The sequence below is a fragment of the Callorhinchus milii genome, unplaced genomic scaffold (assembly GCF_018977255.1).
Source record: "Callorhinchus milii isolate IMCB2004 unplaced genomic scaffold, IMCB_Cmil_1.0 Scaffold5, whole genome shotgun sequence".
In the NCBI taxonomy this organism is placed as follows: Eukaryota; Metazoa; Chordata; class Chondrichthyes; order Chimaeriformes; family Callorhinchidae; genus Callorhinchus; species Callorhinchus milii.
The window spans coordinates 39,771,136-39,793,462 of NW_024704746.1; the positions used below are offsets into that span (position 1 = coordinate 39,771,136).

Below are 22,327 nucleotides of genomic sequence, written 5' to 3' on the forward strand. Positions count from 1 at the left end.
CAGGTGTAGTATGTGGAGTGTTTCTGGACAGTGGGAGCAGGACACTGCAATTATTCTGGTCAAGAGATGCACACTTACCACCCAGTCAGCTTATAACTACAACTATTCTAGAGGTAGATAATTTGTCTATTGTGTCTGTCTCTCTGTGCCAATCAAAATTAATAGCAGAAGCAGTTTAGGAAAATCTATTTTTTTAAATAAAAAAAAGTAACTTAACTAAAGTTAACCCTTAAATAAACCCTTATTTTGTATTTTAAATAGGCTTTGTACTTGTAATGGTTAGGAGTGGGCATGTGTTTCGAAAATACAGTGGAAACACACCTTAATGGCATCGCACTAATTGGTCTGTGGAATATGATTCTAATTTACAGGATTTTTCTTAAATAATTGCATGACTGGAGAAGAAATTATATTGTGTGCAGTTTACAATATTTTGCATATAAGAAGGCTGAAAATTGATCAGGTTCAAATTAAATTTCCAGAAACACTGACCTCTAGTATAATAAGTCATGGCTGCCTATTTTCTGTTTGTTACACTACAAATACAACAAGTAGCCTAGTTTGATTCAATGTGCACTAAGTTCCAGAACACAATTAAACTAATTTTGCATATCCATACTCTAAACTGAGTTTTGGGATTGCAGTTTATTGATGCTCTGAAAGTTGTAACATTGTGTGTTTGTGTATGCAGTATATTATATACATAATACATACAAAGCTTGATAGACATACAAAAAGCATTTCCCCTACAAATACTGTGAAGTAAAATAAGTGAATTCACAGTATATTCTGTGAAGCTTTGGGATATCTCGAAGACATAAGGCGTTATATCAAATGCAAGGATTATTATTATAAAACAAGCTTAAGTAAAAATACTGTCAATGTAGCAAATATACAAAATGTGCTGAGTTTCAATATCTTGGATCCCAGTTTCTTCTTTTTTATGAAATTAGAGATATCTCTTGCAATGATTCATTCACCTGAAAGTCAATAAAATAGGAATTTTCTATGACTGTATGGACAGAAATCATACACACAAAAATGTTAGGTACCAAATCTGCATAATGTCACAAACCTTTTTGATGTCTGGCCTCTTATTCTTCTTTTCATTCAGACACTGACTTGCAATTAAATAGGTTTTCTGAACTGACACAGAGTCCCAGTCCATCTTTTTATCAGCGTAATCCTCTATTGTCTTTTCTTCATCTTCAATTTCTTCTTTTATCTCAAGCTTTAAAAATCAATTAAAAAAATCTATAAACTTGCTTTTATTTAACGTTGCTAAAATGTTACATCAAAGCTCAACAGACGGACAGGAATAGGATATCAATCTAACTGTTTATAAACCCCAGCACAATATTACAATTACACTGGTTATTTACTAAAGTAAACTTTACTAGTCTATCAAAATAGTTTTCTTTATTATAAGAGCAGGGAAAGAAACAACAACTTGCACTTATATAGTGCCCTCCACGCAGGGTAATGTCTCAGAGCGCTTCACAGTGGCGAAGCCTGACTCTGAGCCGGGGTGGGGGGAAGGTGACCATAAGTTTGGTCGAAAAGGAGGATTTTCAGGTGGTACTTGAAAAAGGGGAGAGAGGGGGCAAGGCGGAGGGATTGAGGGAGTGTTCCACAATCATGCGAGTGCAGTCCCACTAAGATGGATAAGGGAGGAGGTGGTGGAGGAGGATGGCGTGGTCGACTGTGTCGAACGCAGCAAAGAGATCCAGGAGAACAAGGAGGCCCTGGTCCCAGATAGAGAGGAAGTCAAAACGAGGAAAAGAACAGTCCTGGCGGGGCCTAATGACTATATAAGCACACACATTCTTTTTGCTATGTTTCTGCAATAAAAGCTATCAAGTTATTTGTTGTCCTGTGCATACGCCTGGACAGATGAGAATGTGTAAACCTTTCATTACCAACAGTTGTGGTTCACGATTTTCTTCCATTGGTTTAAGTCCTGTTATTAATTCTAGCAAGACCTGGTATAGAAGAGGCAGAAAGGCACAATTATTTAAATAAATCACTTTATTAATTGGAACACTGACTCATTTCATTTGAATGCACAGCATTTATTTTCTAGCTGGGTGACAAATTCCCAAGAATTTAGGGATCCAAAATGTAGGATCTCATGTTCGTGACAGTTCCACAATTGTCATCTTGGCATTCTGAAAGTTTGATTTTTATCTTATTTGACCGTTTTATTAAAGGGCGATGACCATTTGTTAATAAGGCAAAAGAATCCTACGAAAATGCCCCCAAAAAACAACCAACAATGTTCAGTGAAATTATTGCATCGAATGTCAATCTACTTCCCATTTGTGGAACAATGCTGATAATCTTTGTGTGATTAGTTTGCTCACACAAAGGTAATCTACAATGAAGTGTTTTGAGATATTTCAACCAGATATCAAATGCAAATGCTATAATTTTGCATTGCAATTACATTGCTCACATAAAACTAACAAATACATACCACTCCAAAGCTAAAAACATCTGATTTCGGTGTAATCTCCCCACGCAATGCCTCTGGAGCCATATACGCTGTCGTACCAACTATTCTTTCAGTTAACATAGTCTGTGACAATTGTGCTGAAGCCCGAGCTAGTCCAAAGTCTGAAAGCTTAGGAACAAACATACCATCCAACAGGATATTTGCACTAGAAAATAAAAGTAGTCTTTAAGTAATCCTATTCCATAAAATGAAAGGTTAATTTATTGAGAAGTGCATGTTTTATTTACTTTTCTGAAGTGCGCATTTGTAATTAGTTTAATTTGTAATACTGCACTAAAAGTACAACAATTTAGACATACTAATGGATTGTGCATATACCCTGCCAATGAGTTGGCCCACAAAACACACTTTACAGTATATCTTGTGAAGAAATTTGCGCCGTCCTTCCAACATGAATGGTGCTTCAGCAAATATAAGGATTATTATTATTAACAAACTGTCTTTGTAATATCTTGGCTGCCACCTCTGATTCCATGGTTCAGCTTATTTTATGGATAATCTCCAAATATAATAACTTGGTACCAAGTTTGCAAATCCAAGTAATGTATGTATAGTAAGAAGGAATATGAGAGGGTTCCACTTTTCAACCCTAACCTGCTGCCTCCAAACTAGCAATCTCTTTAGACGTCATTACACAACTCACAAACAGCTAGAAGGATGTTAAGTTTACTTACCTTTTAACATCCCGGTGAATATGACCATTTTCATGCAAATACTTTAAGCCTTTGGATGTGCCAAGAGCAATGCTGCATCTTATGCTCCAAGAAAGTGGAGCAGTATCACCCTGAAATGGTTCACGTTTGAATTGAGTGTAATTGGAGAATAAGCACTTTGAAAACATGTTCAGTTTTTAAAAAAAATTAGATTCAGGATATGGTACCACTTGTTATTCTTTGCCATGCAATTTCTCAAACTCTTGAACTCTATCTACCCCAAATGGTAAGCTGCTGTCTCGCTCCCAGAATCTCTGCCGATTCTCCCAAAAAGGCATTCCTTTATTCATTCACTGCAGCTGCTTAAGTCCTCGATCATCAATGTAAATTATTTCTGAAAGTTTTCAAATGCCATTTATTGTCAGCGTTACAATACATGATAATGTATTACAATGCATTTGCTAAATTTGCAAATTTAAAATAATATTTTGAAAAACAGGATATTTGTATTTTGAGTGTTTTGGCTTGTTAGGATACTGGAAAACTGCACTACTCACCAGACAGGCCAGTTTATCCAGCAGTGACCCATTAGGCATGTAGGGGTACACCAGGCAGAGATGATCTCCATCATTGGAGAAACCAAACAATTCTACCAGGTTTTCATGATGACATCTGTAAGATTAACGGTTTTGTGACCACTGTTGGATTAAATTGTGCATTTAGAGGATTTGATTAATCTAACCACTAAATCTCTTTGTAAAAGTCATACATACTTTGCCATAGTCTTAATTTCTTGATTGAATTGAAGCTTCAGCTCTTCAATACTGACATTAGGCATCTGCAAACAGAGAACAGCAAATTGCAGTGAAAATGTTCAGTTTGATAATGTCTCACATCTTGCTGTTCCAACAATGTAATAACATACTGAATGCAAACAGAATAGGTGAGCGAGTGAAAACAACATGTATTGTTTGAATATATCAAAAAATATGCAGTAGACATTACTGGATTAATAAAATGTGAAAGTAAAACAGCAATAATAATCCTTGCATTTGATACAGCACCTTATCATGTCTTCGAGACATCTCAAAGCGCTTCAGAGGATACACTGCAAAGTGAAATGACTGTATATTTTATGGGCGAAACGCGACAGCCAATTGCGCACAGCAGCATCCCACAAATGTCACTCACTTATCATCAGTCCTGCACGATTGAGAAATGCAGAAGGCAATGACAGCAAACAACACAACACAGTGATGCAAGTCCTATGTGATGTGATCAGTTAACTTTTTATCTTCCAAGCTGTTCTCTCCCAGTGACGGGAATCTACTGAAAGATGCACTGATACCACATGAATTTGAGTTATCAGTAATCAGAAGACTCACATTTTAAATGAGCACATAAATAAATGATACGTTATGTGGAATTAATTTATGTTTTGATGCCAAGAAATCCTAAAAGTTCAGAATGGGAGAGGAGGGAAATTAACACAATTTGCTTTTATACAGCATCCTCATGTACAATAAAGTCTTGGATCATGTTCTTGTAATGGAGCTGCTAAAACCACGCTGAAAGAGTGAGGGGCAAGTGACTGTGTGCACAATCGAAGAAGTAGGTTTTAATACTGAACCTTATGACAGACAGAGAAGGAGCGGCATGGAGGGCTCGAGGGAGGGGTTTCCGGAGGCTACAGGTGTAGAATCGGAAAGTTCGGCCACCGATGGTGGCACGTAGAGGGCGGGAGACACGCAGCAAACCTGAATAAGCCAAGCGGATGAGGCAAGCGAGGAATGGAGTAAAGAGATCAGAGATAGGGAGGTGCTAGGGCGTGAAGGGATTATTCAAATACTCGACTCCCCGCACTTTCAAATCAGATAGATACATCCCTTGACTTTTAATGTCTCCTTGTGATGATGCGATCTGCCTTCTATCACCCAGCTGACTACCCAACAGTATTTCAGCATTCTATCACACGTTTCAGTATAATGACGTGCTCCCAAACTAAAGATCGAATGTCAAAGTGGGGATCGGGGGGAGGTGGGGGAGAAGAGCAGAAAGCAATCACATGCAAACTCTTATCGGATAGAAACTCTATCAATATGCAGATAAGTATCAATATAAAGTCAGTATGCAATTACTGACAAAATGCTCCTGCTACCAAATTATTTACTACAAAATCACACTCACTGCTGTTAGTTTTTTCACAGCCACCATTCTGTTGTTTATGCAGCCCCTGTAGACTGTTCCAAAGCCTCCCTCTCCAATCTTACTGCCACCTTCTGCCACTGAGCGACAGTCAAAATTACCAGTCTTCTGCTTCAACTCTTGGAATCCAAAACTCTGGAGACCTGAGATAAAGATTTTGAAATACCACTGAATGCATCCAATACTGCACTTCATTTCACATTTCAAAGGAGTTTCATTTTAATCCAATCATTCCTTTTAAAACCTGTATTATTTCCCGTGAATATCATTTGCTCACAGTATTCTCTTCACTCAGACTTTTTACAAACTGATATCACACTTTGATTACAAGCAAGTCCTGCACATCATTGACTTTAATGCTCTGACAGCATTGACGGTTTAATAAAATGGAAGAATTGAAACCACTTCATCATGTAGTCAAGCAAATAAATGCATGTTACTAAGCTTTTTCAAAAGAGTTTACAGCATTGATCTTTGTAGTACAATCTCTTAGACACTCGCTGTTTAAGCCAGTTAGTCATGTCAGAATTTCAGACATAATAATCATTTAACCAGTGATTATGAGTTCCGTTAATGGGCTGAACTGAATTACAAAGGTTTACAATGTGCAGTAGAGATGTCTACCACAAGATCAAGATTACATTGCATACCTTCAAAACCATCCTCCTCCTTGCTCCCTTGTCTTTGATCACATAATATTTGACTGTGTGGCATTCTACATATCCAATTTTGAACAGAATATTCTTACCCTTGGGATTTTGTGTCCTAGTACAAATACTAAGTTTCAGTTGTAAGCGAATTGAAGTCTACAATCTTTGTCACATTACTTATCCAGTTGAGAACTACAATTCAAACATCAGACAATAAAATACCTATTGCTAAAGAAATGTATTTACTTGATTACTTACTGTTTTTTAAAGAATCAGGAGCTGAATTTTTCTCACTTGAACTGTTCACCAGTAATTCAGTCTCTTTCACTGTGCAGTTTTCTGGATATTGTTGGGTGAGCTGATTGTTGGAGACGAGCAACATTGGTTGGCATTCATTCACAGGGACAGGCATGGTCTCTTGGAAGGCAATGGTCTCAGATGATGAATAGGAAAGTGTGGGCGATGGCACTGCATCTGCAATGTAGATACCACAATCATCATGAAAACAACCACAAGAATATGATCTACACTTCAGGTCAAGTACAACGTATCATGCTAACTAGTAAATGTGACATGCTGAACGGTCTATAACAACAGTAAACAAAGTACTTTTGTGACACAAAATGTGTCGAAAGTGGCAGCCAGTTGCTGTATCGTTTGTATTGTTTAGGTGTCAGTGACGTGCAGCACAATGGAGATTCTCAGCAAACAATGAACCAAATTTACAGAGCATTTAACATAATTCCAAAGAAACATCTGAGGTGGAAAATTGCCCTCCTCTTCGACAAGAGTACAAGCGTAGTTGCATCAATCAGAAAATAACCCAGGATCTGATCACTGAATCTGAGGGCACTTGAATGTCCCAAAGCAGTGACACACTCAAAAATTTCCGTTCCGCACATTTTAGTTATGCTACTACAATAAACAATAATAATAATAATTCTTGCATTTCATATAGTTTGAACAGCAAGAGGCCAGCTCAAAGTGCTTCACATGATTTACTGCAGAGTGTTGAGACTGCATTTTGTAGGCGAACTCAGCAGCCAGTTTGCAATGCCCACAAACGTCAATGAAGTGAATGATCAACTTTACCTGGTGGATATCTACATAGGGAAACAAAGTGCTTACCTGGAAGCAAGAGGCTGGCTGCTGCTAAGAAATTATTTTGCACCAGTATTTCTACAAGTTCTCGGATTGTGGTATTGGTTGTTCCCCAATCGAACAGGAGTTCTTCAGTAGGACTCTTTCCCATTCGAATGACACCTTCAAATCTCCTTAAAGTAAATAACACACAAACATCTTGTCAAGAGATAAATTAGCACAAATACATTATGAATCCAGAACCACAATGTCTGAAGGAAACTGGCCTAATATATGGTTTGGATAGTGACTTTAAAAAAAAATAAGAAAATGAATATATTCATCCTAGCTATTAATCTATTTGGCCAACAAATACAGTGAATGCCACATCATTCGTTTTCTAAGTAAATAATTAATCAGTAAGCGTTAATCGTTGATCTGAGGTAATCTGATTCTGTTGGCGATAATTTGAACTCATTTTCTAAAATCCGTTTTACATCTCAAGAGTATAACTTTCAATTGGGCCTATAAATGAACTCTGTGTTACTGGACTGAAAGAGGCTGTTATTCTTAATAATAATCTTTGGAATTGATATAGTACCTATAAAATCAGAGTGTCTCAAAGTGCTTCACAAGGAATTGCTGTAAAGTGTAGTAACTGTGTTTGTGAGTGAATACGCCAGCTGATTTGTGCCTAGCAGTGCCCCACAAACAGGCAGGAAGTAAATGACCAATACATCTGGAAGATTGTTGACCAGAACACCAGCAATTAATTATAATTGATTAACACCATATTATGTTTAATCTGGTGTTATAATTAACACCAGATTAAACGTAATTTTGTGTGTGCGTCTGTGGGGGGGGGGCTGGGGGGAGGAGTTACAGGTGAACCTCAGTTGAATTTGTAAGAGCCATAACTGGTGCAAGGGTCTCTAACACACGACTGTCACAAGAGTCTCTAACACACGAGTTCCACCACGACTGTCTGTGGGACACTGCTTTGCTCAATTGGCTTCTGCGTTTCGCGCACAAAATATACAGTCAATTCACTTTACACAATATTCTGTGACGCACTTTGAGATGTCTTGAAGCCGTGATAAGGCGCTAAATCAAATGCAAGGATTATTATAATAAAATTCAGCATCTCTGTCCCCACACTCTGGAACTATATACTGCAATCCCTCCACTTCAGCCCCTCTCTTGCCGCCTTCAAGTCCCATTTAAAGACCTTCCTCTTCGACCATGCCTTTGGCCACCCTTCCACACCCACCCCACCCCCTGCCCTCCACCCCTCCTGACCCCAACTCCCAGCTTGGGTCCAAAAACCCGACTGTCCAGCATCCTGGGACATCTTTCCAAAAAACCCCTGACTGTCCAGCATCCTGGGACATCTTTCCAATGTGAAGGATGCTATGCAAGTGTAATTTTTTCTTGTTGAGGTATTCTGCACTTTGAATAATTTTGCTTACCTTATGTGCAACTGGGTGTATCTTGGTTCTCCGGTGGGTTTTTGGATATCTACTGCTAATTTCTTCCATGCATCCTGTGGGTCTAGCAGGTCAGACAGTTTTCGAATGAGCCCGTGGTTCAAGCAGCGGATGTAAGATGTTGGAGTGACCGGTTTACTCATCTTTCTTCTATTCTTAGGGGTAAAGGGTGATTGGGCAGCAAAGGAAACACACAAGAATTAGAGACAGGCATGAGCAGCACTCATTTTGAGACAGAGATCAAAACACTTCAATAAAGCAATGAAATTCCTCTTGTCTCGGTGTAGCAGCTTTGATGCTGTGCCTTGTACAATGGGAGTTTTTTGGCCACCTACTTAAAAGTTACTGCACTTAATATTAAGAGAAATATCACTTGGTAAGAGAGTTTCCTTCCCTTCTCCTCCCACTGAAATTATTCTAGTTACCTCCTGCAATGATTCGAGTGAAGTCCGCAGAGAAACAACAAAATATCAAATAACAATATATAAACAATAAAAATAAATAATAAATGTTAATATAAATATAATAATATGGATAAGTACTGTACAACTCAGTCAAAAAGCATAGTTACCTTAAAAAGTTACCCTGCATATTGTAAAATTTCAGGTTTGCAGCATGATTGAATATATTGTATTGTCTGAGAGGATACATTTAATTTTTTTACATGGAATTTAATCAAACAGGATGTTCTCACATGCAGCATATAATTGATAGTTTCACAATACCATTAATGTATCTGGCTATTTACGACTATTGCAACCCTTTCATTCCTCATAATTGACAGGCAAAATACAGAGGTATTTCCCACCTCAGTCCTTGCATGACTGAAGGACACCATCTAGCGGCCAGCTTTAAGTATGGAATTGCAGAATCATCTCAAATTGTGTACAGTTCACATTGTCACAAGAGGTTCGGATAAGAAGGCCCTTCGGCCCATTGTATCTCATCCTTCCAGAGCACCCACCCTAATAATAGCATCCTATATAGTACCTAATATCATACGTAAGTTAACCAACCTACCAGCAGTATCTCGAGCAGTTACCCCATCCCTTCATGAATAGTCACCCAATCCACGATTGTTTGTGAGACATTTCTGTGCGCAATTGGCTGCCACGTTTCACCCACAAAATATACAGTCACTACACTTTACAGTTTATTCCGTGAAGTGCTTTGATACGTCTTGAAGGCACTATTTCAAATGTAAGGATTACTATTGTTATCAACCTGATTTTTAAAAAAAAAATGAATCCAATCCTCTCTCGTCCCCACACATTGATTGATGTAAATAGTTTGTGTTAAGAGGGATCAGTAGAGATATCGAGGATGGAATTGTGAGGCACTGGCCTGAAGTCGTCCCGGAAAAGTCGACATTGTATCTCAAATTTTTTGCTGGTAGTCGAGGAATTGAGCTCAAATGGGCTAGCTCACCAGCATCGTGTCACTACAATAGAATTTACATTTATATAGCGCCTTTGAAGTCAGGAACTCACAAAGGCCTGGATTACTATTGCAACAATACATCAAAAAGGTAAAACTAATCTGTCTCCCAACGGTCTAATCCAGCTCATGATCTGTATTAGTGGGTTAACAATCCAATGCTTGGTGAATTCTGTTTCACAATGATAGTATTGGAGTTGACAATTGGTAGTGACAGAGATAGGAAATGTTGTGGACACAGAAAAAAGCTTATCTGCTGAAAGCTCAGATGAAAGGCTTAAAGGAGAGTTGAGGGTCACATGAAACGCTGGATATCTGCACAGGCTCTGTGAGTTGGAGTGAACACCCAGCAACCTGAGGTGAGGAGGTGCTGACAGGAACCAAACAGCATAAACTTCAGTCTCAGTTTTGTCGACGTTGAGTTAGAGAAAGCTAAGGCTTCGGGACACTACCCAGAGTGAAGGGCGCTATATACATGTGAGTTGTTGTTGTTGGCTCATCCAGGACTTGATGTCTGACAGGCAGCCTGTCAGAACAGCAGTGGTCCTGGAGTCATGGATGGAGGCAGAAAGGTAGAGAGTTGGGGTGACATTACACATGGCCGTGGAAGGGGCAAGTGGAGAAGGTCTCGGAGGAGATCTGGTGAAGACCCTGGGGCAGGTGGGAGTGAACCCATGAAAATACCCAGCGACAGAGTCGTACCAGAGAGGAGTGAGAGAGCTGGGAATGATGGAGTAGCCAAGCGTCCCGAAGCAGCTGAGAGAACTAGGAAGACGACGAGAGCCTGGAGAGCGGAGCTGGCCTGGCAGATTGTGGCATCTGATGTCATGTCAGAATTATTTTTTTGTTTTAAAAAAAAACTCTGGCCATCGGATCGGAGCAGCTGTTGAGGAAGCGAACACTTCCTTCTTCTTGAAAAGGAAGGAGAGAGAGCGAGAGGGAGTGGAATTGCAATATTTGAACAAGACTCGCAATCGGGAGTGTGACCCCTGTTCTGGGGGACCGGTCCTGGAGTCAATAGGAAACCCAGAGCAAAGCAGAGAGAGAGAGAGATGGGAGAGGGGAGAGGAGGAGAGGAGAAAGTGACAGATGATCCAAACAACACACAGTCTTTATGGCAGAGACTTTACACTCAACTTTTACACCCAGGTTCTGGCACAGGTCGCCTCCCAAGGGCTGACTCTCAGTCGTTCATATATACGTGCACATCATCATCATCCCCCCCTCCCCTCTCCCTCCCTCCCTCTCTCTCTCTCCCTCCCTCCCTCCCTCTCTCTCTCCCTCTCTCTCTCTCTCTCTCCCTCCCACACTCACCAGCTGCTCTCCTCCGCTGCTGAAACAACGCTATTTCCGCAGTATCCGAGTCCCCTGAACTCTCACCCTCCCCGCACATTGGTCCCCCGCACTCGGTAGGTGGGTGGTGCGGGGAGAGAGAGTGAGAGAGAGAGAAACGCCCATCTTCTTTCAATTCATTTCCTGCCTCTTTCTTTCTCTCCCTCCCCTCCTTCTCCTTCCTCCTCCTCCTCCTCCTCCTCCAGCTGGGATCCGTGACCGTAAAGCGCTCTTGAGACGCCGTCCGGCGTGGAGGGGCTCTATATATAAATCCAAGTTGTTGTTATTGTTTTCTCTCCGCCGTCACTGTTAGTCGATGGGCTGTGAAAAAACGCGAATTAATTAATCAACTGAAAAAAAGTTTTTTTTAAAAACAAAATCGTCACCGTCGGCAACTTTGCTTTGAGGACGTGCGAACTGAGGAAACACAACACATCGTGAGATTAATATTAGAGCGAAGAAAAGCCCTTTGGCCCATTTGATCTCTCTCCTCCCCAATACTCACCCTATCGTCCTTCCATTATTAGCTTCAAGCTGTTCTTCGAATGAGTCCAATATCCCGGCCTCCACCACGTTTTCTGCCGACGTGTTCCAGTCATTAATTACCTTCGCCACTTTCCCAGAGATACCATTCGAAAGCCGAGCTCATGTTTTTATCACCGTCGTCTTACGAACAATACTTCCTCTTTTTCGATCAATATTCCTATCACTCGCACCACCCTCAACTACCACTGAATGAAAAAAAATTGCAATCAACGGTTAACCTGCAGCAAGATTTCCAGAGTAACTCAGATGAAACACTTAGCACCTGCATTAACAATGTGTAAGCATGAACTTGGCAAACAAGTGGGAGTAAAGTAATGGCCAAAGCTAGATGTGGGAACTGCAGGGCAATTTGCAGGGCACTTTGGGTAGTTAGCAAAAAAAAAGTGTTCCATTACTATTTCTACCCTGAATATAGTATGATGCCTTGCAAACTTCTTTTTGTTTTTCGTCAGCCGGGTGCCTGACACATGCGGAAACCCATCACCATGCTTAAGAGTATCCAAACCAAGCTTAGATTTCCATGCATCCCACCTACACATGGGAATCCCAGAGATAGATTGTTGAAATGGAACACAAACTCTCTCCCTAAAGGGATACATCCTGTTTACCTAATTCCGGAACAAAGTTGTCAAAGCCAAGCTTTGGGGACCTCAGAGTGTGCATTGCGCTGGAGTCTAACCACATACCTTGCCATTGATATTGCTATCTGGCAAGCTTTCCCGCTGCTTATCCAGCTAGGACCACCCTACCCGTTAGGGCTTTGGGTTGGAAGGTTAACAAGAGCTGATTCCCTGTCCCCAGTGACTGGTCTGCCCTTCCAGGTCTTGCCAATGAGCCAGGTTGACTGTGCTATCTTCAGCATCAGCAGTGCCTTGGAATACTACACATCTGCCTGTCTCAGGAACCGGACTACCAAGACTGCCACAGAGGGCTGGCTCGATTCCAACATTTTGTTGCCAGGCATGTCACCTTGAAGCCAGGTCAGTTGCAAGGAGAACCCCCTTTCCCCCTCTCCCACCCCACCTCTCCCAGGAGGATTGTGGAATTTTAAGCCCTTGGATACATTTCAGTGCAGGTAGTGATATTCAACACAGCTGGTTCTTAGTTTTTGCTGAGAAGGATCTAATAATCCTTACATTTGATCCATTTCAAATATCAATATGAAACATAGAGATTATTATAAGGAGATATATATCTATAGTGGGTGGTTAAAGGTTGAAATTATGAAGAAAACATGGCATTAATTCTAAATATGAGCTGGAATTGAGTTTAACAAAATCAAATGACAGATTTGTTGATGATCAGATTTTGCACCATTTCTGCCCTCCTCATCTCCTGAAGGTCCTGACTCTTGTTAGGCTAGGTTTGTGGTTGTGTGTCATCTTCCTATATCTTGTTAAAGTGGCCATTGTTTCTGTAGGAACCTACACAGTAAGTGTTGGTCAGCTCTTTTAACTCTGAAGGATATTACAGCCTAACATAACGATGAAAAAATAACCTGTTCCACATCCTCAACTGATGTCTACACACAAACACTTTGCAGGAATCAGTGGAGGGCAATCTGGAGCAGCAACCTTGTCAGGTTTATCTACTCTCCATCAGAGGGTAATAAGGCCAATTATACCACTGGAACTGCTGCCAAGCTGAGATCGACTAAAACTGAGAACAGATCTAGTTATTTTAGAAACCAGTGATTTACCCATTATTCAATCATATATGACACATCAATGTTTAGCTGTAGATTAATTATGTTTTGGTGCAGTGTATGAACATGTTAAAGGTTGTACTTCAGTCTTCCTTAAATTGAAAGTGCAAGGAATAGAACATACACTAAAACTCAGTTCAATAATTCATTCTTGCTGACGTAATCAAGCCTTTTTAAAAAATACCGAGTGGATTACTTTTGTGTGAAAAGCTATTGTTCATCTTTACATTAGGCAGTATAAAACAGGTTGAGACTTTTAACCTTGAGGTCAGAATTTAGCTAAAATTCCTTCTTTTAAAAATGGGCTTGTGGTATTTTCCACCAACCTGTTATTTTTCACAAATTACTGCTGCAGCACTCACACCAGCAGTACAGATTTAAGAGTAGCTTTGCTAAAATGTTACATGTAATCCTTTGTTGGTTTAAAAGTAACTTGTGGTGTCGTGTGAAAACAAAATACTGTGGGATTGTTTGCACTATTTCTCCAAGGAAACTTGCACTATATTTGTGCAATTGAATTTCTGCTGAACTATTTAGGACTGAGATCCATTTGTAATTTCTAAAACAAACAAAAAGATTGTTTTGAAACACATTCAAAGAGGGTAAAATAGACACAAGTAGTAAGTTTTGAATACAATATTGCATTTCTTTATACATAAAAGGAGCAAGCACAAAATATAACTAATGTTTCCTAATTATCTAAACCGTTTGAAAACACACTAATAAAATCATAACAAAGATTAGCCACAAATTCTACAAATTTTACAATGCAATTATGACTGACATACTTTTATACATATTTTGCATAAGTTAAAGAATATTTACAGATATAAACAACTGTTAGTGTGTCATGTATGTCATCAAGACTAAAACTCTCTGTACATATTTTCCAAAAGATAAGTTCCATTTGTTTATAACATGCCATAGAAAGTCACACTATTTTACTTTGAAAGTAATATAATTTTTGATACAAAGTTGCCAAGCAACTTAAATACAGTGTCATCACTGAGTAAATATCGTGCTTTCATCTTCAACAGTGAATGAATGCTCAGCAATTTGGAAGATTTTATCTTCCAAAGGTAAGGCCAGTGCTGTAGCTTGCAAACAAAATAGGCTTTGGTCAGCTTTTAAGCAATGTTTTTTTCCTGCTAAACCTATGAACAAACATATTTAAGGTTTAAAGCCAAAAGATATTGGTTACACTCGTGTTTCCAAACAGCAAAGTATTTCATTTCGAAATTTTAGCAACACATTTTGGAGCTTCTTCTAATACAGTTTATATGATTTCAGTGTTCTCAACTTTCCTCAAATTGATAGAAATACAGTATTTGCAACATATTTTAAAATCTGAAAGAAATCCTGTGTGTTTCCTTGTTGTTGGTCTTAACAGTTTGTTGAGGTTGATTGAGATGCTTCTAACATTCAGTGTTCTGTAGCCACCACCAATAGTCACGTTCCTTTAAAGTTACAGGTTATGGTTTATCTTGAGCTAAATGATCCTGCCCTTTTGGGATTGATGGATGTTTGTTCTGTTCAATTTGACCATATACTTCCAGATCCCAGGAGCCTTCTGTTGGCCGCGCACTTAATATTGCACCAAACTTTGAAGTCCTCTGCTGCACTCATTTGAATTTTTAAGCATTCCCTGTCATAATAATATTTGTAAGGTTGTCTCACACAGACAACGGGACTTTGGATTTCAGTTTGGTCTTTGTTTCTTTGCGCTTGCTCGCGCTTAGTCCTTTCCATCTTATAGGCCAGGGATGCCCAACCTTTTGGCTGCTGAGGGCCTGATGCCCTATTTGAGAAATGTCCTCAGGCCACATCAGGCCACATATTTTTCTGGCTCCCTTCCAGAAACATAACATATACGGGTTACGGAGGGAGTGGGTGGACCGGATGAGATGGAGGGAGGGTGGAGGGCGGATGACATCGTCCCTCGGGCAGCATCAGGCCCGCAGGCCGCCAATTGGCCCCAGCGCAGCCTCTAACTAAATAACGCTGATAAGATCACTACCGTGGCTCGTTGCAGTGCAGGGTCTGTTGGGCTTGGCTATTTGCACGTGTGCACGTCGGTCATAGTCTCGCATTTCCTGCACCGCACATAGCAGCACCACACAAACTTGCAGTCGCAGCGCTCCACGTGCCTGACCACATGGGTGTTGTAGCCCCGTCCACAACACAGCAGGTTACACCCATCGGCGGCGTGCGAGGTGCGGTTGCACTGCCTCCCCCGGGTCCCGGCGATGCCTGCGCTCCGATCCTCCACACAGTAGTTGGGAGACTTTTTAATGTACACCAGGTCCTCACGCTCCACCGGCACCTTGCGCCGCACTTTGTCTTTCCGCCGAACCTTTCTCTTCGACCTGTCCTGGATCTGGATGCTGTTCTCGTATTTCTCTTTCAGGAAGCTGCCGATTTTGTCGAAGGGGGATGTGGTTTTCCAGCAGGTTTTCACAGCGCAGGAGCCGGACACTCCGTGACAGCGACAGTTCACTGCCATCAGCCGAGCCACTGCCTGCGGGAGCCAGAAACACGCATACTGGGGTCAAATGTCTCTTGCAGCAAACTGCAGGGGCTTTAAGGATAATTATAACAGGATTTGCAATCCATCGTCAAAGTCCCTTCTCTCCCCTCTTCTCTCCCTCTCCCCATTTCCCTCTCTCTCTTCCCTATTCCCCCTTGTCTCTTTGCCCCCTCTCTCCCTACTTCACTGTAAAGAGGGATTTCACGCCCAGGTTAGCACCGATCACATCAATTACAGATTGAAACCTCTAACACAATTATAAACCTGAAATGATAACAGTCAATTTTCAACCAGGAAATGAAAGATAGAAAAGTAGAAAAGTGTGAAGTGGGTGGGGGTGAATATCAGGCAACCGTTAGAAGCTAAATAAGTTAAAGCAGAAATTATGCAATTATCTCTTTGTAAAATAAACAATTGTAACTTCTGACTTTGCGGACCATATTCACCAAGATCTAGATTTTCACAGATCTAACTTTCACCTTGATTATTTAAAAAATGTGCTGAGCAAACCTTCTTTGCGATATCCGACTTCACAAAAGTAACAGGCAGATGGTGTTAGGCTGTGAAATTATTCCCAGACAACCAAAGTGTGAATTTGTTCACTACTAAGATTAAATAGGTGTCACCTTGTCTTATTTGGTTTGCGGAGGTTGTGGGTTCAAGCCCCACTTTAGAAGATAAGCTCCGACTAGACAAGGGGCGCTGTATTGTTGCAGATGCCATTTCTCAGGGGGGATGTTATCCCAGGTCCTCTGTGCCTGTTCCATTGGATGTTAAGAATTTTATGGTACTCTTCAATCAGAGAAAGGAGTTTCTCTCCTAAACCAGGTAAATTGGTCAGTCACCTCAAGACTGTTTGTGGGACTTTGCTGCACAGAATATGATTGTAGGTTTGCAATTGAAAAAATATCCTTTATTCATGAAAAAAACAAGTCAGTACACTTAACAGTACTGTCCTGAAGCTCATTGGGAGACTCCTTAAACACAATAAAGTTGTTTTCTTGAATGAATGAAACACCCTGGCTTGGTTGGAATGGAAAGAACACATTAGATAAATGAATTTTGTTTCATTTCTACACCGTTCTCTCTGGATAGGAGGATCTGAAAGCAGCAAAGCCGATCTCTGGTGAGGTGAGAGATTTGCCACTCGATTTTTTGGGGGTCAGTCGTGCGGGTGTCTGACACATGCGGAAACTCGTCACCATGCTTTAGAATATCCAAACCAAACTGAGAATTCCAGGCATCCCAGCTACACATAGAAATTCTAGAGATAGATCAAGACCCTCCTCTTCAACCGCACCTTTGTTCACCCTCCTACTCCGACCCTCCCTGACCTCCACCCCTACTGATCCCAACCCCCAGCTTGGGTCCAAATCACTGAATGTCCAGGGCCTTGAAATGCCTTCCCGATGTGAAAGGTGCTTCACAAATGTAAGTTGTTGTCATGGTTGTTGCCACGTTCATCTGCCACTCAAGGTGACTGGTCAACTTACCTGCCTGCCCGCCTCATTGTTGTGCAAGCTCATGGTGTCGCCCACCGCGTCCCTTTCCTTTGCAGCCTCGCTCCAGTTGTGCGCATCCAGGAATTTCCTGCTGAAGGCCGTGCCATACTGGATGTTGTCGGAGCAGCCTTCCCAGTGCCAGCCCTCGCTGGCTGAGCCGCCGCCCTGCAGTCGCGTGTCGCACGAGCACTCGGTCAGGTTCCCGGCACTGCAAGCCCGGGTCAGAGAATGAACCAGCGCTGCGGCCCCCGCTGCCTGGATGAAGGCGCTCTCCTTCGTACCTGCATGAGGAGCGGGTACCAGCCCCCCCGGCACCACATTAAACCAACAGCAATGAATCGACAGCACTAATAATAGTTGCGTTTCACCCACAAAATATACAGTCAATATACAATCTATTGTGTGAATCGCTTTGAGACTTCTCGTCGACGTGATAAGACGCTGTATCAAATGCAAGGATTATTATTCCTATTTGATAAGGTGCCTCATCAGGTCATATATTATCTTATTATACGAAAGGTTGTGATACCGTTATGATGTCTAATGAGTCTTAAAGAAATTTTGATTTTGTTTTAGATAACAGGGTAGTTTAGTGCATCGCTTTTTGGTCACCCTGCATTATTACCTCAACGACATTATTATACTATTCAACAATAGTATCAATAGAATGATGGATTTACAATATTATTAATATAGTGGAATAATATTATTGCCAATAGTAACGGTTTACAATACTATCAACGCAATCGAATAGTATTAATGTTATTATTGATTTACAATATTATTAACAGAATCGAGTAGCATTATTCCCATTATTAGGTTAACTGAACAAGGCAGAAAAGAAAAGAAAACTTAAGAGAAACATAATGCCCGCTTTTTTTTTTGGTGGGTGGGGGGGGGGGGGGGGGTGCAGTTTCGCCTGGTTTGTGTACCCTTTGGGTTGCAGTCCCCACTGAGGCTCTGGACGAGCTGTTGTGCAGTGAGCGGTTCTAGGCGTTGGGGGCAGGAGCGCTTCTTGCACAGAGGGAGAGAGAGACAAGGAGAGACAGAGATGGCAACCTGCTGTTAGTGGATGGTTTTTTTTTTGGGGGGGGGGTAAAACTAAGGACATTTCCTCCTCCTTCTCCTCCTCCAACCCCAACGAGGACCCTGTTAGCTCCTCGTCGCACTCGCACTCGTGGTCCTGCTGCCAGGAAAACAAAAGTGTAGAAGCTTTTTGAGTCTGGCAACGTGTGATGACACCTGAGCAAAGGGTACCACCTCCAATTCCCCTCCTCACTCACTCACTCGCTCCCCTCACTCCACTCCTCTCACTGACTGAACGGCTTGGGCGAGTGGTTGGCTCACAAGAGTGTTTTTTTTTAACCTAAATCCTATTTAATAAACGACACACTTTAGTGGGTTGGCTTCAGGGTTGTCTTGGTGGGCTGCAGGCACCAAACAACAGGACTCGTAGTCTCCACATCTGTGTGTTTAACTGAAAGCTGCTTTACTTCCTATGCACAGTCTCACTCACACACATAAATATATATATATACACACACACACACACGATCCTCCTGCACAGTGATGGGAATGAAACTTTCCTGGTGAGTGCTTCACTGTTCCATTCCCTGGGCTGGAGGTTCCGCACTGGATCACGATGAGGACCGACCTTCCCCTCCCAACAAGACCCCCCCCACACACACACACCCGTATTAACAATACCGTATTAACTAACGACAATGCAATATAACAGAGGCGAGATAAAAGTTTCGAGGTGTATCTGGTCTTCAGAGTTATTTAAACGTACCTTTCAATAACAATTATGTTCTGCATTTCACAACGTACTACAACGTGAATCTGAAGCAACAGCTTTGAGTCTCTTTTCTTTTGCATTCTGGAAGCCCACCTTGTGTTGTGCTATTGCAAAATGATCGCTCGGCACAAAGTCACAGCAAAACATATGAAACCGACTCTCACTGACTGCACCGTAAATCAGATGTAAAGGGTTGCAAAGTTTTTTTATATATATATATATATGCAGAGGTTATATTTTTCTCCTGGTCCTGAGTCTTGAGTTAAAACGCTCCAACAAAAAAAAACACACAACCACCCACCCACACACACACACACACACCCACACACAGGCGGAGTAAAATCCTAATTTAAATTCCCTTTTTTTTTGTATTCTGTCCATTTCAGGCGCTTTTACTGAAACATTCCTCTCGAGTTCTGAAAAGTTTGGGATCACCAGAAAACAAGAAGATTCCAAGATCGCGGTTTAAAACGTTTGTTGGGAAAGTTAACAGAAACCATATGGGGCCATTCTGATCAGCCTAACACAACGATCTGTGCAACAGCCCTTCGCAGCTGTTCTCTGAACACAATTACTTTATTCGTGGGGTTTTTTTTTTTAACGTGACATTCATTTCGGTCATTTTCGAGGCCACGCCGCGGCCGATCAAAGTCGTTGAGTGGATTTGCACAGCAGATTGTGGAATCAAAAACTTAATGCATATATATATATATATAAAGCAAAAAAAAAACACACACATGCAACGTCTGCGCTTGAAACGATCGCACCAGAACTGGAGTGATTTAAAATAAGTCACAATCCTGGGGAAGGTGGAATCGTATATCTCTGCGCGCACTTTTATATTATTATTATTATATATAGTTTGTAAGCATTTTCTTTTACGCACTCGTTACTTTCGTGGTTTAATGTGGTGGTGGGGGGGGGGGGGGTTAATGAGGTGTCTGTCGAGGCGAGAGCTGTTACTCTTGTTGTCTTACCGCTGGTCAGTTCGTAACCAAAGACAGAGAAGTCATCTGTTACAGAGCAGTTCCACCTCTCGTGTTTGAACTGACTCTGGCACTCGTAGATACCAATGCGGGCTCCTTCTTTAATGCTCGGCAGGAGGCTGGGCTTTCTCTTGCACAGTTCTTTCTGTTTGCTCGAAAGAGGTAGATCTACACAGTCCATTTTCTCAGTGGCTCCACAGGCTGCGACTCCCAGCCACCTGAGAGGATCGTAGAGAAAAGTGCATCACTAGCAAAACAAGCAGTGCAAACAGTTAACGCAACACGAAGCAAATTCCGTCACCATCAACGTTTACTTACATCCAATTTCCTTGGGAGCAGCAAGGAAAGACTGTTATAATTACCGCAAATAACAGACACAGGCGAGATAATCCAAAAGAAGCCGGTTTCTCCATGATGGAACCATTTATTACTCCCCCCCTCCCTTCCTCCCTCCTCCTCTCCTCCTCCTCCCGAGCAAAGGTGTCACGGTAGGAAATGGAATAGAAAATCGACTCGTTTTTTCGGGGGGGGGGGAGAAATTATCCTTCAGGAAAGGACACAGAACTCCAGTACCATCTCTGTTGTAATCCTGGGAACGTTTTGCAAAACACACACACAAACACACACACACACACACACAAAAAAAAGGAGAAAAACCTCCCGACTCCAAGCGCTTTGGAGAGAAGGCAAAGATCGGTCAGGGATGGAGAGGTGAGAGTCACACAGAGAGGGATAACGTTGGAGCAAATGCCCTGAGAATAGACGAGAGAGATCGGCTCGACGCTGCGTTGGCCCCCGTCTGCCCAAACCTGCAAGTCCCCTCCCTCCCCGAGCACAAGTCGGCTCGTCATTGGACACACATGTAATTAACATGAAATAGACAAGAACACCAGACTCGAGCGATTGGCCGGTTACCCCGCGACTTCATGGCAGTGTTGAACAAGGGCCACTCGACTTGGTTTCCCCCCTCAGTGTCACCTCGACTCAGAGGACAACCCATTGTGGCCAAGTAGTGTGTGTGTGTGTGGGTGTGTGTGTGTGTGTGGGTGTGTGTATGTGTGTGGGTGTGGGTGTGTGTATGTGTGTGGGTGTGTGTGGTGTGTGTGTGTGGGTGTGTGTATGTGTGTGGGTGTGTGTGTGGGGGGGTGTGTGTGTGTGTGTGTGTGTGGGTGGGGGGTTCATAACAGAACCGACTCACAGTACACCTTTGTAGCCACTATTGACCAATTTGCTCCAAATCCCATTTCAACGCAACGGACTGATTCTGGTTAAGGGAACGCTCCTGTGCCCTTTGATACTCCGCACCCCCCCCCCCCCCCCCCCCCTTGGTCACACTTGTCCCATCAGAATATTTTTTTTTCTCCCCCAAATCGATCATTCGAAGTTATGACGGAATCCTGTTTTAAGTGAAGGTGTGCGTCGGCAGGAATCCCGTTCAGGAACTCCTGCAAACAGCAACGCTCAAACATGGGTCGACCCCAAATGCTTAAGGGGAGCACTTAAACGTTTGGTTTTTGCATTCCATTCTTTTGAAATCGCGCACGATTTCGAGATTAAAAAAAAAATAGAAATGACTCCCAGAAGCGGGGCTTTGAGGAGTATATGCCATTGAATTCCGACAAGTACAGAGTTAGAGCATCGCATTGGTGTGTTTGGACACCGATGGCTGTCTGATTATAATGCGTAAACAGGATTTTCCGAAAAGGTGAACAACAGAGCAGTTGCATTTAACGGTTTGAATTACCAGATATATATGTTCAGTTTAAACGTTAGTCGCGCTTAACATAAAACGATTCATATGAACTCCACCCGTTTGCAACTCGATGTAAATCGACTTGAAATGCAATCAATAGAATTGTATTCGGGTCAAGTGACGCACTGTGCAACTAAAACAGCCCGTTTCG

At 41.8% G+C, this 22,327-nt stretch overlaps 2 protein-coding genes across 5 annotated transcripts; both read right to left on the reverse strand.

The window, feature by feature from the left end:
• Positions 1 to 269: 269 nt before the first annotated feature.
• On the reverse strand, positions 270 to 11,410 carry irak4 (interleukin-1 receptor-associated kinase 4). Of its 4 annotated transcripts, none has more exons than XM_007904970.2 (12): positions 11,342 to 11,410; positions 8,573 to 8,740; positions 7,152 to 7,297; positions 6,282 to 6,497; positions 5,356 to 5,516; positions 3,942 to 4,006; positions 3,726 to 3,840; positions 3,190 to 3,299; positions 2,477 to 2,660; positions 1,920 to 1,982; positions 1,076 to 1,231; positions 270 to 980 (listed from the first exon to the last, which is right to left on the reverse strand). In XM_007904970.2, the coding sequence occupies exons 2-12, from the start codon at positions 8,731 to 8,733 to the stop codon at positions 942 to 944; spliced, it is 1,416 nt and encodes a 471-aa protein (XP_007903161.1). In that variant the 5' UTR covers positions 8,734 to 8,740; positions 11,342 to 11,410; the 3' UTR covers positions 270 to 941. The 4 variants fall into 4 exon arrangements, with proteins under 4 accessions (XP_007903161.1, XP_007903160.1, XP_007903163.1 ...); XM_007904969.2 differs by having other exon boundaries at positions 8,573 to 8,745; XM_007904972.2 differs by lacking the exon at positions 11,342 to 11,410 and adding an exon at positions 9,611 to 9,675.
• A 2,855-nt stretch (positions 11,411 to 14,265) lies between these two features.
• On the reverse strand, positions 14,266 to 20,856 carry wnt16 (wingless-type MMTV integration site family, member 16). The gene is made up of 4 exons (XM_007904973.2): positions 20,742 to 20,856; positions 20,415 to 20,641; positions 17,631 to 17,920; positions 14,266 to 16,128 (listed from the first exon to the last, which is right to left on the reverse strand). Exons 1-4 carry the CDS (start codon positions 20,834 to 20,836, stop codon positions 15,664 to 15,666), a joined length of 1,077 nt encoding a protein of 358 aa, XP_007903164.1. The 5' UTR covers positions 20,837 to 20,856; the 3' UTR covers positions 14,266 to 15,663.
• Positions 20,857 to 22,327: the final 1,471 nt, after the last annotated feature.

What these genes read in the sequence shown, in the direction of transcription:
- wnt16 (XM_007904973.2), bottom strand. Translation starts at nt 20,836, where the DNA reads ATGGAGAAACCGGCTTCTTTTGGATTATCTCGCCTGTGTCTGTTATTT. An exon ending in TGCTCCCAAGGAAATTGGAT is followed by an intron (nt 20,642 to 20,741) that starts GTAAGTAAACGT and finishes CGATCCTCTCAG; the next exon opens with GTGGCTGGGAGTCGCAGCCT. An exon ending in ACAATGAGGCGGGCAGGCAG is followed by an intron (nt 16,129 to 17,630) that starts GTAAGTTGACCA and finishes TGGCTCCCGCAG; the next exon opens with GCAGTGGCTCGGCTGATGGC.
- irak4 (XM_007904970.2), bottom strand. Translation starts at nt 8,733, where the DNA reads ATGAGTAAACCGGTCACTCCAACATCTTACATCCGCTGCTTGAACCAC. An exon ending in ATTCACCGGGATGTTAAAAG is followed by an intron (nt 2,661 to 3,189) that starts GTAAGTAAACTT and finishes TTTATTTTCTAG; the next exon opens with TGCAAATATCCTGTTGGATG. An exon ending in ATCGTGAACCACAACTGTTG is followed by an intron (nt 1,232 to 1,919) that starts GTAATGAAAGGT and finishes TGATTTTTAAAG; the next exon opens with CTTGAGATAAAAGAAGAAAT.